At 42.9% G+C, this 13208-nt stretch overlaps 1 protein-coding gene across 7 annotated transcripts in view; it reads left to right on the forward strand.

Annotated features, from left to right (window-relative positions):
- BBS4 (Bardet-Biedl syndrome 4) overlaps nucleotides 1-13208 on the forward strand; it is a 59917-nt gene that overhangs the window by 45702 nt on the left and 1007 nt on the right. For 6 of the 7 annotated variants that reach the window (XM_077939761.1, XM_077939763.1, XM_077939765.1 and 3 more), the window contains 8 exons: nucleotides 957-1084; nucleotides 4599-4653; nucleotides 6258-6326; nucleotides 7623-7775; nucleotides 7872-8043; nucleotides 10878-10947; nucleotides 11584-11725; nucleotides 12524-12725. In XM_077939761.1, the coding sequence (XP_077795887.1) occupies nucleotides 957-1084; nucleotides 4599-4653; nucleotides 6258-6326; nucleotides 7623-7775; nucleotides 7872-8043; nucleotides 10878-10947; nucleotides 11584-11725; nucleotides 12524-12725 (991 nt within the window). The remainder of the gene's footprint in view (nucleotides 1-956; nucleotides 1085-4598; nucleotides 4654-6257; nucleotides 6327-7622; nucleotides 7776-7871; nucleotides 8044-10877; nucleotides 10948-11583; nucleotides 11726-12523; nucleotides 12726-13208) is intronic. The other variant, XM_077939764.1, reaches the window with a different exon arrangement.

A 13208-nucleotide genomic window follows, 5' to 3' on the forward strand; every position in this document is an offset into this window, starting at 1 on the left:
ACGACTGAGAATCTGAATTGGTTAGTACCCATTTGACAATGTTTAGTTTGTGTCAATTTGCAGACTGGTGTAACCTGTATCCCACACTGGTGTGAAAAAAAATATGCATATTAGCATTTGTAACTTTTCTCCTGAGATGATAATATATGTACATAAAATACATTTAGTGGGCCCTTAGGTTTTGTAGATGGATCTATAGTTTTATATACTTGGTTAGGAGATTTTTCTCTTCAGAGATGATTTCAAACAGGCACATTTCTATTCACAGGGTCAGGGGAGAAGAAGGATTAGTCTTTCGTTGGATCTGTGCTGAGAAGAAATATATTTAGATTTTACTGTACAGCTAACAGGCTAGGCAAATACAGTACCTGGCATTTATATAAATACTTGTTGAATCAGTGAATGACTAAACAAAGCCCTTTTGTTTACTAGGAGAAGGTAAGCTCCTCCAGAGCAAGGAGTTGGTTTTATTAACTCAAATATATCTAGTATCTAGAACAGCAAGCAGTTGGGTGAATAAATGAGAACAATCTATTTATTCACTTATCATCACATTAGTGGGGAAATCGGGGCCCACCATAGGGAAGGTTGTGCACTTGGTCAGTGTTACAGCTGGGATTTAGTTTAGTGTAGTACTCTACACTGTACTATGATGGCCCTTTTGACTTATGAAGTATGAGTCATAGGTGTGAATATCAGGCAGAAAACATTCAGAAAGGTTAATCATCTTGTATAAATTCTTCCAAGTGGCTCCAGAAGCAGATATCCCATGTTGCCAGCTGTCTTTTCAATAAGGACAGTTTCGGTATGTTTTGGTCTTTGGGTAGTGGGGGCTGTTTGCTGAAATGTGATATTCCTATGTCAATGCAGCAGAAACTATCTTTACATTAACCATAAAAAGGTAGAGTTCATTCAGTGGTAGTGATTTGGTTTCTTTACTTTGTCAAACTTGTCAGGCACAAGACCAGTTGCACAATGCCCTGAATCTTAATAGGCATGATCTGACTTATATAATGCTGGGGAAGATCCACTTGCTGGAGGGAGACTTGGACAAGGCCATTGAAATCTACAAGAAAGCAGTGGAGTAAGTGTATCTGTTTCCTTTAGAAATGAGAAGCTAAAAAAAAAAAAAATTGAGTGGATATGTGAACTCCCAAGCCTAAAAGAGTGAATGTGTTTGATTAATTACTTACTGTATGAGTTAAAGGTTAAGCTGAAGTTTAAGAGCTCCCAATGGCTTCAATAAGGTAGACTGTTTCTTTCTTACCTTTAAGGATGGCTGCTGCTTTAGGTTAGCTGGGCAGCTCTGTTCTATAAGGTCAGCCAGGGATCCAGGTTTCTTCCTTATTAACTCACCATTCCTTAGATTGTTGTCTTTACCTGCATGGTTGTTGCTGAATGTAACATCCACATCCAGGCCGTGGTGGAAGGAGATGGTATGGGAAGCTAAGTATGGAATAAGCATCTGGCAATATATATATATTTTGAGACAGGATCTTACTCCGTCACTCAGGCTGGAGTGCAGTGGAGAATACAGCTCACTGCAGCCTCAACCTCTTGGGCTCAAGTGATCTTCCTACCTCAGCCTCCCAAGTAGTTGGGACTACAGGCATGTGCCACCATGCCCAGCTAATTTTTAAAAAACTTTTTTTGTGTTGACAAGGTCTCGCTAAGTTGCCCAGGCTGGTCTTAAACTTCTGGGATCGAGCGCTCCTCTTGCCTCAGCCTTTTCCAAAGTGCTGGGATTACAGGTGTGAGCCACTGCACCTGTCCTTGGTAATAAGTTTTAAATGACCCAGAAATTGCACACATCGTTCCTGCTTACATTCCATGGTTCAAAACTAGGAGATATTTGCAAGGGAAGTGGGCAGACATGCACTCAAGAAGAAGGAAATAACAGATTTAGGAGTTGGCTGACAGTCTGCCATTTTGGTATCATATGTTAACAACAGGTCTTCTGTTTTCAGAGATATTATTAGGGACAGAAATCTCCTGATTGATTTTAAAAAAAAAGAAGAAAAGAAACATTTAGCCTTATTAGCATGAGACCGGTATCTTTTCCCCCCTTCCCCCTGTTCCCTTCCCCCTTTTCCCTTCCCCCTTTTCCCTTCCCCCTTTTCCCTTCCCCCTTTTCCCTTTTCCCTTCCCCCTTTTCCCTTTTCCCTTCCCCCTTTTCCCTTTCCCCTTTTCCCTTCCCCTTCGCCCTTTTCCCTTCCCCTTCGCCCTTTTCCCTTCCCCTTCGCCCTTTTCCCTTCCCCTTCCCCCTTTTCTCTTCCCCTTCCCCCTTTTCCCTTCCCCCTTTTCCCTTCCCCTTCTCCCTTTTTTCCCTTCCCCCTTTTTTCCCTTCCCCCTTTTTTCTCTTCTCCCTTTTCCCTTCCCCCTTTTTCTCCCTCCCTCCCTACTTTTCTCTTTTCTTTTCTTTTTTCTTTTCTTCCTTTCCCTCCTTCCCTTTCCTCTTCTTTCTTTGTTTCTTTCTTTTTTCTTTTTCTTTCCCCCTTCCCTCCCCTCCCCTCCCCTCCTCTCTCCTCCCCTCCCCTCCTCTCTCCTCCCCTCCCCTCCTCTCTCCTCCCCTCCCCTCCTCTCTCCTCCCCTCCCCTCCTCTCTCCTCCCCTCCCCTCCTCTCTCCTCCCCTCCCCTCCCCTCTCCTCCCCTCCCCTCTCCTCCCCTCTCCTCCCCTCCCCTCCTCTCTCCTCCTCTCTCCTCCCCTCCCCTTCTCTCTCCTCTCTCCTCCCTTCCCCTCCTCTCTCCTCCCCTCCCCTCCCCTCCTCTCTCCTCCCCTGCCCTCCTCTCTATTTCAACACAGTTTCACTCTGTCACCCAGGCTTGAGTGCAATGGTGCGATCTTGGCTCACTGCAACCTCTGCCTCCTGGGTTCAAGCGATTCTCATGCCTCAGCCTCCTGAGTAGCTGGGACTACAGGAGCGCATCACCACGCCCAGCTAATTTTTGCATTTTTAGCAGAGACAGGGTTTCACCATGTTGGTTGGGCTGGTCTTGAACTCCTGGCCTCAAGTGATCTGCCTACCTTGGCCTCCCATAGTGCTGGGATTGCAGGCATGAGCCACTGTGCCCGGCCTTGTGTTGTTTCTTTAAATGGAATAGCTGTAGCAAAATGCTTTGTCTCATTTGTTTGGTCACTTAATAGAATGTCTGGTCTGTGGTTCAAGGCTTATTATTCCTAATAATTAGATTCTGAACTAAACTTAGATTTCTGTTAATTTATTAATCATCTTTATCTTCTACCATGGTAGTAAATTTCCTGATTATGTGAGTCACAACACTGCTTTCTGAATTTTCTTTGACCATATTTTGTGTCTAAAACAGAAAAATCACTTGGTTTGTTAAGCTACAGAAGAGACTTTTGTCATCAAGAGGTTATATATATGGGCAAGTAGTAAGGAGCCATGTAACATGTTAAGTGCCTCTGTGGTGCTAGGTAGTAGCACTGATCCCTGACTCCTGCCTTCTAGGGGTTGGCTCTTTGAGATTAGCATACATAAATCCCAAGGGGAACGTTCTTCCAGTAACCGATCAAGGACTTCAGTCACTAAATTTCCCAAGGGAGAAATATGGACAGCTAAAATTTGAAGCCTTACTGAGAAGATAGAGACCATAGTTCATGACCTACAGCTTTGAAGAGAGAGTAGTCATGTTGTAGTGGGAAAGCCGATATTGCTAAAATTACAGAAGCTACCTGGCTTTGGGGAGGGAAGTGATCAAAACGAATGTTTATTATGGCAGAAAGTGAAAGGCAGATTCCCAGTTGAATTGAGAAAGCTCTGTTTGGTCAGCTCAGGCCTCCCCTGGCTGGGGCTTTGCATCTTCTGGTTCAGGTCTTCCTATAGGTAACCAGTGCCCTATGTCATTCCTTAGAAGCAGAAGACATTGTTCATAGCCCTTTGGTGTTTTACTCTTGAAACTGTCTGATGATCCTTTAGTCAGATCATCTCAACTCAGTGTTGCCTTAGTTTTGTGACAGAGACAAATATTAGTGAGGGATTGAGCAGACAGATAATACTTTATGTACATCAGTGTTTACTCCCAAAGGTCAGTAGCACCTTCTTTCCTAGGATTGGTATGTATCGTCCTTCTTTGGTTTAGTTTGGCTACTTGGTATATCTCTTTGTTTAAGTGGAGAGAACAGCATTAGGGGCCTTGGGATCCTAAATTACATAGAAAAGTATGCTGCCTGGCATTGTGAGCACAATGAGAATAGAAAAAAAAAATCCCACAAGAAAGGACTGGTGAAACTATGTGTGTTCTAGACTGACTTGGTTTATAAAGCATTGTTCTTTAATTTTATCAGTGTGACCGAGACAGTCATGCAGAACATTCCATAGGTTCTTTCTTAGGACTTTTACCCTAAGAAAGGAATCTGAATTCTAAGCCCCATTTTTCTTGCTGAGCAGTTCTCCCTATCACCAGGGTTGAGATGACCTACTTTTGATGGCAGTTCCCAAACTGCCTTCAGGTATTTCCTTGGGGAGGAAGAAGCTCAGTGGGGTCTGTTAAGTATTGCACGAGGGCATATTACCATGCATGTGTCTCCATGTTTCTCATCTACATCTTGTTTCCCTCTGAGCATCTCTATGTTGCAGGTTCTCACCAGAAAATACAGAGCTTCTTACAACTTTAGGATTACTCTACTTACAGGTAATGAAAACTCTTTACTCATTCATGCATTGATATTAGAAATGCTTTTGGGTTTGTTTGTATGGTGGTTTTCCTGCATTCTGATATTTATTTTACTAAAGGTCATATAAAGTTCATGAACCACACTCTCTATTTGGTACTCTTTGCTAAAGGAATTAATTTTCTGCATTTAAATTGGAAGCAATTCTATTTTAGCCTAGTTCAATTACAATTCTTATATAGGCTGGGTGTGGTCTCATGCCTGTAATACCAGCACTTTGGGAGGCTGAGGCTGGTGGATCAATTGAGCCCAGGAGTTGGAGACCAGCCAATGAGACCCTGTCTCTACAAAAAATACAAAAATTAGCCAGGCATGGTGGCATGCGTCTCTAGTCCCAGCTACTTGGGAGGCTGCGATGGAAAGATTGCTTGAACTCAGAAGGCAGAGGTTGCAGTGAGCTGAGATTGAGCCACTGCACTCCAGCCTGGGTGACAGAGCCAGATCCTGTCTCAAATTCTTATGCCATCCAGGAAAGAGCATATATGAGAAATAACTCTGGTCTTGGAGGCTGTTATTTTGTTGTGAGGAGAGAAACGGATACAAGTGAGCACTTCTTAGGGCTTTGGGGCAAAGCCATTTCTTTTGATCTTTCTTCCCAGCCAGGGTCTTACTGGAAAGAGAGAAGGCAAAGTATACTTTATCTAGAATAAGAAGTTTTCTGTCCCCTCCACATTCCTGAATGTGAATGGGATTCTTTTAGCTCCATTGATTCTCTGACTGAGGACCCAGGGCCCAGGTATCCAAAGGGCTTTTCCCCCTTCCCCAATACACACATTTGCCAAGTTCTTTGTTCAGCTGATTCTACCTCCAGCCCTGCCTCTATGGTGGCCTTTATGTCTATTTCATTTTTCTCTAAAAGGAATCAGGAGCTTAACCCTGGGTCTTCCTGGGCTTTGGCTTGGGAGGTAGGCTCCACAGGAGATGAGGATACCCAGCTCATTTCCTACCAAGAGGCATTAATGTGGAACAGTACTAGTGTGGCAGAAATGGTTCTTATCAAGTAGATACTTTGACCTTATCAGGGGACAGATGAACACAAATAGAAGGAAAACCAAGACTGTGGGGATTTTAGTTTTCTTTCTTTATTATCTGGTAACTGTAGCTGCTTTTTTTTTTTTTTTTTCTTTTTTGTCAGGAGAACTCAAAAAAGAAGCCAGAGCATTTCTGTTCTGGGTGAGGTTGGCCACCGGGTTTTTTTTTTTTTTTTTTTTTTTTTTGAGATGGAGTTTCACTCTTTTTGCCTAGGCTGGAGTACAATGGCATGATTTCAGCTCACTGCAACCTCTGCCTCCTGGGTTCAAGCGATTCTCCTGCCTCAGCCTCCTGAGTAGCTGGGATTACAGGCATGTGTCACCATGCCCGGGTAATTTTGTATTTTTAATAGAGATGGGGTTTCTCCATGTTGGTCAGGCTGGTCTCGAACTCCTGACCTCAAGTGATCCACCCACCTCAGCCTCCCAAAGTGCTGGGATTATAGGCTTGAGCCACCACGCCTGGTCTGGCCAGACTCTTAACTGCCATCTCCTTGCTGATGTAAATTGTCTTGTTTGCTTTTTTTTCCAAGCTCGGCATTTACCAGAAGGCATTTGAACATCTTGGCAATGCACTGACTTATGACCCTACCAACTACAAGGTACTACAGACTGTGAAGGCTCTGGCCTTCAGATAGATGGTCCCACTGCTCCTAGAGGTGATCTGACCCTGGAAAGCAAAGGAATAGCTTCTTAAATTTGGATACCTGAGAAATAGAAAAAATACAAATATAAGGTGGTTCTTCTTATTTGAAAGTATTGTCAAGTATGCTCTACTTATCTTCTAAAAGTGCACATTTGTTACAATAGACGTGTAACCCCTGCAGAAAGCAGAATCATAGTGCTAGTAAAGCTTGTGTGTTAGGAAATTAGCAATGCCTCCACAACTATTGTCAAAAATAAATCTGCTGGGCATGGTGGCTTATGCCTGTAATCCCAGCACTTTGGAATGCTGAGGCAGGAGGATCGCTTGAGGCCAGGAGTTCAAGACCAGGCTTGGCAACGTAGTGAGACCCCCATCTCTACAAAAAAAAATTATTATTCAGGCATGGTGGCACACACCTGTAGTCCTAGATACTCAGAAGTTGGAAGAGGGAAGATCACTTGAGCCCAGGAGTTTGAGGATACAGTAGGCTATGATGGCACCACTGTACTCCAGCCTGCGTGACAGAGTGAGACCCTGTCTCTAAAAGGCAACAATAATCATGTTGAAATGACTTCTAGAATCTTAATGATTTGATATTACAACTTTTGTCTAGATGTGACTTGGGGAATGAGAAGGAATAGCATCAAATGGATGAGTATCATTGAGGAGATGCAGCAAGACAAGCTGTTTATAGAAGGATACAAACAGAGTTCTGATTTAGGAAGTAATATTAGCCTCTCAGCTCCCACCTTGATACCTTTCCTTAGAGAAATGAAAGGGCTGGGCCGACGAAGCCTAAAGCTGACTCACCCTCTGTTCTATGGTAGAAAGAAATATACCTTAAGTAGCCACGTACAGGTGTATTTCAGGTGTCTAGAATACTTGGTGTACCGGGCTGCAGAGAACAGATTAAAGGAAGTTAAAATTAATCAAAAGGTTCTGGTATTCATTCTGAAATACTGACTTTCCTGGCTAGAAGTAGGAAACAGATGGGTAAAGCAAGTAAAATTTTATCTTTTTTTTTTCTTTTTGTTTTTTTGTGCTGTGCCAGAGAGAGCCACAGTGTAGGGTGCAAGGGCATTCCTCAGGAACATTTGTCCCAATAGCTTGGATATATTATTTATGTCCCTGGAAGAAATTTTTCAGTCCCATCTGTGCTGATGGGCCTGCTGAGTATAGACTCAGGAAGGCTGCCTCACTGCTACAGCCTTTTGGGAATGACTGAATTACTTTCTATGTGCCATGTTTTCAGGCCATCTTGGCAGCAGGCAGCATGATGCAGACCCACGGGGACTTTGATGTTGCCCTCACCAAATACAGAGTTGTGGCTTGTGCTGTTCCAGAAAGTCCTCCACTCTGGAATAACATTGGAATGTGTTTCTTTGGCAAGAAGAAATATGTGGCGGTGAGTGTCCCCTCATGTTCTTTGTTCGCATTCATATATGTAGTTATTGGTCTGTTTAGCTTGCCCCACTCATTGAGTGCCCCTTCTCTCTCATAGGCCATCAGCTGCCTGAAACGAGCCAACTACTTGGCACCCTTCGATTGGAAGATTCTGTATAATTTGGGCCTTGTCCATCTGACTATGCAGCAGTATGCATCAGCTTTTCATTTTCTCAGTGCAGCCATCAACTTCCAGCCAAAGATGGGGGAGCTCTACATGCTCTTGGCAGGTAAGAAACATTTATGTGGAAAACTCTCTCTGCCATCTGTAATGAGGGAAAAATGGATTAGAATCATGGAAGATCAGTGGCTGTCTCATAGGAGCCATTCCCTTAGAGATCCTATAGGAATCTGGATTACTGTCCTGGAGCTTGAAGAAATAGATAAAAGATGACAAAAGAACTTGGTTGTTTCTCACTTGGGGGAGTTTCACTCAGAGACCAACAGGTTAAATAAAGATCATCCCTAGTTCACCTTTTACCAATTTTTTCCTCTTGCCTTGACAATTCATTTTTATATATATTGAGTCCAACTAAGTTCCAGATAGGAAGTGTTAAGAGCTTGGGGTCTAGGTGGGGTCCTGCCTCTACTACTTATTATATGTACCTAGGGCTGATGTGAGGATTGCATGATTAAGCACTCAATTCATAATACTGGTTTTGTTGAAATACTGATTTTTGAAAACTTGGTTTTACTGTGGTTATATAATTGGTCTATTATTATCAATATTGTTGTTACTATAATTGGCCCCTAGGTGGTACTTCTAAGTCAAGCTACCTTATGTTTAAACCCTTATCTCTTCTAAGCATGTTATATAGAATGCTGTTCTCTTCCTGAAACTCATTTTATGCCATGCAAATACTAAAATTATCATAAAAATAAGTTAAAATTAAACACTAAAAATTATGCACAACCATTTTAATTTTAAAGTACTGACTAAATAGTCTTCCTAGGAAATTTTTTCTCCATATACATTTACTTACTAAATATAAGACCCAAAGCAGATTTCTATGTCCTCATTTGGCAGTGGTCTTCCAGTGGCTTTTTGTTTATTATTGTGGGGTTCTTACTCAGAAAGCTTGCAAAAGCAATTGAGTCATGGTTATTTGAGGGTTGCCTGAATACAAAGATAACTGCTTTAAAAAAACAACAACATAGGTTTTATTATTATTATTATTCAGATATGGTATGGGCAACAGATCAGAAGACATCTGCCACTGGAAAGATAGTCTGTTACAATTCCTGAGAAGGAGGGCATGCCACACCATGCAGGGCCACATGGGGAAGCACCAGGTCAATCAGAAGGTGGAGGGAGCAAGGGGTAAATGTGGGCACGATTCTTTATTATAGTTTTCATGGGTAGAAATCCCCATACCCAATAGTTATTTTTTTTCTGGCCCTCCCTGCTCCTCCAATAAGCTCCGGTGTCTGTTTCCCTCTCTGTTTCCATGTGTTCTCATCATTTAGCTCTTACAGTGAGAACAGGATTTGGTTTTCTGTCCTGCATTAGTTAAGCTAAGGATGATGGCCTCCAGCTCCATCTATGTTGCTGCAAAGGACATGATCTTGTTCTTTTGTATGACTGTGTAGTATTCCATGGTGTACATTTACATTTTGTTTATCCAGAATGGGCATTTAGGTTGATTTTACATCTTTGCTATTGTGAATAGTGCTGCATTGAACACACAAATGCATGTGTCTTTACAGCAGAATGATTTATATTTCTTTGGGCATATACCCAGTAATGGGATTGCTGGGTTGAATGGTAGATCTGTTTTTAGCTCTTGGGGGAATTGCCACACTGCTTTCCACAATGGTTGAACTAATTACACTCCCATCAACAGTGTATAAGCATTCCCTTTTCTCTGCAGCCTCACCAGGATGTTACCTTTTGAGTTTTTAATAATAGCCATTCTGACTGGTGTGAAATGGTTATCTCATTGTGGTTTTGATTTGCATTTCTCTAATCAGTGATACTGAGCTTTTTTTCATATGCTTGTTGGCTGCATGTATGTCTTCTTTTGAACAGTGTCTGTTTATGTCCTTTGCCCACTTTAATGGGATTGTGTTTTTCTTGTAAATTTGCTTAAGTTCCTTATAGATCCTGGATATCAGGCCTGCATGGTTTGCAAATATTTTCTCCCACTTTGTAGGTTGTCTGTTTACTGTGTTGATAGTTTCTTTTAGATAGCTGGGTTCTAATGGGACATAGAAATGTAAACAGCCATGATGTAAGGCACAGCAGCAATGCTAACTTTACAAAGTAGAGATGGCATTCAAACTGGATCCTGAACAACAAGCTAGAATGGAATAGCACAGAATGGCTGAGGAGCCACGTGAACAAAGGCATGCAGCCATGGCAGTGTCCCTTGCTGTTAGTGGGTGGTCGTGTTAGAGAATATGATAGGAGATGAGTCAGGAAAGATATTCTGGGGTCAGATTATGGAAGTCATGCATACAGTGCAAGGACTTTATCTTAGAGGCCATGTTTGTCCAGCTGTATTCCTAGATCTCCTTTTAGGTGCTTGGTAGGAGTGAATGCATAGCTGGTGGGGAGGTGGAATGGGCAGGGCTTCCAGAGCAGCTGTTTTTGTTTTACATATGAGGTGTCAAGGAAATACTGATTTTAAAAAGTCGGAGGAGTGTTTTATTGCTAAATGAAAGGGTAAAGATCATAGTTGTAGATGTAGGGAGCCAGTGAGGATTCCTAAGTAGGATGGTAATGTGGTCAGATTTATAAGTCAGTGAGATACCTGGCAGAACTGTGGAAAGTGGAATGGAGGCAGGTGGGGACATTGACACTGGGGGATAAATGGAAAGCCTGAAACTACTTGGGCCTGAATAAGGGCAGTGTCAGAAAAGAAACTGCAAAAAAGGATGCACAGAACCTGGCAACCGATTGACTGTAGAAGGGATTGTTGAAGATAGCACCAGGTATCGAAGCTGACTTAGTAAACTCCGGTGCCGTGAGCTGAGTGGGTGAAGTTTAATTTGGGGGCAGTCTTTAATACTCCTTTTGTCTTCTAAGCTGAGCTCTCCAGCTGCAATGCTTTCTTTGTTGCAGTGGCTCTGACCAATCTGGAAGATATAGAGAATGCCAAGAGAGCCTACGCAGAAGCAGTCCACCTGGATAAGTATGCGCTTTGTTGAGAATGGTACTGGGGGTGTCGGACTCTCCAAAGCCATGAGGTGGTACCATAGCATCGGTGCTGCCTGAGTCAGCCCAGCTGTTCCTCTATGGCATTAGTACACAGCAGACCTTAGTGTGGAGGGATGTGTCTCCTAAGTATGTATTGGCTCAGCAGGAATTGAGAAATTGTTTCCAGTCCCAAACTGAGTAATCAGGAGGCTAGAGAAAGTCCGAACCAGCCGTGGGCTTGGGTTGCTGATAGCTTTGGGCTAGCTGGAATATCAGATGGGACTCTGGGCTGTTTAATTGAAGATAAACTTGACTCTTCCAGGATTTACTCCACTGGCATCTTCCAGACAGCAGGGTAGAGATCCCTTTTTCAACCCTGGCCTAGGTAGTCGCTGTTGAGGGCTGACATGCCAGACTTGGTCCCAATACCAGCTTTGCTCGTTAGGCCATTGATTGATTTCTTGATTCTTCTCAACAGGTCTGCTTAGCATATATGTTCCTACCTTGCTGCATAATGGAGAAATCTCTACTTAACCAGTTTTGTTTTGTTTTTGTGTAATGAGAAGGATTTCTAAATGACCATTGGTTGCAGAGCCCCCAGCTCCACCGAATCCCTGTCTGTCTGCCATAGGTGTAACCCTTTAGTAAACCTGAACTATGCTGTGCTGCTGTACAACCAGGGCGAGAAGAAGAATGCCCTGGCCCAATATCAGGAGATGGAGAAGAAAGTCAACCTACTCAAGGACAATAGCTCTGTGGAATTTGACTCTGAGGTATGTCTTTTATTAGCTCCCAAGAGTCATAAGTAAGCTCTCAGGAGACTTTCAAAAATCAAGCCCAAATAATCCAAATCCAAGGTATTACACATTCATGGCTCTTCTGGCTTTGATGTTCCCAGCAGCATGAGTTCATCAATTAATAACAGCCTGAGAAGAACTTTCCTAGAATAATAATAAAAGGAAATTCAGGCTTACTGAGTTGTTATTGCTAATTCAGCTCATCAAAGTTGAGGTCTGTGTCTGTCTGTAGCTTCCTTCTATTTCACCTTTTTTTTTTTTTTTTTTTTTTTGAGATGGAATCTTGCTCTGTTGCCCAGGCTGGAGTGCAGTGGCGCAATCTCTGTTCACTACAACCTCCGTCTCCCGGGTTCAAGCAATTCTTCTGCCTCAGCCTCCCATGTAGCTGGGACTACAGGCGTGTGCCACCAGGCCCAGCTAATTTTTCTATTTTTAGTAGAGACGGGGTTTTACCATGTTGGCCAGGATGGTCTCAATCTCTTGACCTTGTGATCCATGTGCCCAGCCCTATTTCGCTTCTTGTAGGAAATGCACAGTTTAGCCCAGTAATGCACTAGGCTTGAATTTTTGGGTTTTGAGATCCTGTGTGAACCACTGTGCCATCCATTAAAGGCAATCTGTATTCTTTGCTGTTTTGTAAGTACTTCCTGCCTCAGCTGCTCGTACAACTAGACACTATTTCAGCTAAAACCCCAGCTGGAAGACCAAAGAAGTGGGTTGGGCTGTCTCTGACAGTCATGCTTTTCGTTCTTTTACTTCCTTTGTGGACACAAGATGGTGGAGATGGCTCAGAAGTTGGGAGCTGCTCTCCAGGTTGGGGAGGCACTGGTCTGGACTAAACCAGTTAAAGATCCCAAATCAAAGCACCGGACCACTTCAACCAGCAAACCTGCCAGTTTCCAGCAGCCTCTGGGCTCTAATCAAGCTCTAGGACAGGCAATGTCTTCAGCAGCTGCATACAGGACACTCCCCTCAGGTAGGACCATACAGAGCTCTACGAAGACCTAGCAGGTACAAGCCACATGTGTCAGCAAAGAGATTATAGCTTTCAGTGAGGTTCTCTTCAGACTCATAACATGTCCAATGTAGTATTGGCCACAAGGGGAGAAAAAAACCACAGGGTGGCTAAATTGGCACTTGTTTCCCTAAGGCAAGCCATGTAGTAGGTAACAGCTACTCAGAGTTAGTTGGATGGTCAATACACTGGTCTTTCCAATTTTAGCAATACGTTATTAAGTATATCCTGTTATGCAATGTTTAAGTTTTACTGCTTTATCAGAAGTTGACATGTAATTAAATATTTTTCAGTGACTCATTGAAGGCAAACTTGACTGTTGCTTTCTCAGTTATAGTCTTCCCTCATAGCTAATGGGTCAGTCCCACTGGTTCCAGAAAATATGGGGTTTCCTCTTGAACTCTAATAGCAAAAAAGAATGATTTCTTCTGAAATTGTGGAACA

Source organism: Macaca mulatta, chromosome 7 (genome assembly GCF_049350105.2).
Source record: "Macaca mulatta isolate MMU2019108-1 chromosome 7, T2T-MMU8v2.0, whole genome shotgun sequence".
Classification (NCBI taxonomy): domain Eukaryota; kingdom Metazoa; phylum Chordata; class Mammalia; order Primates; family Cercopithecidae; genus Macaca; species Macaca mulatta.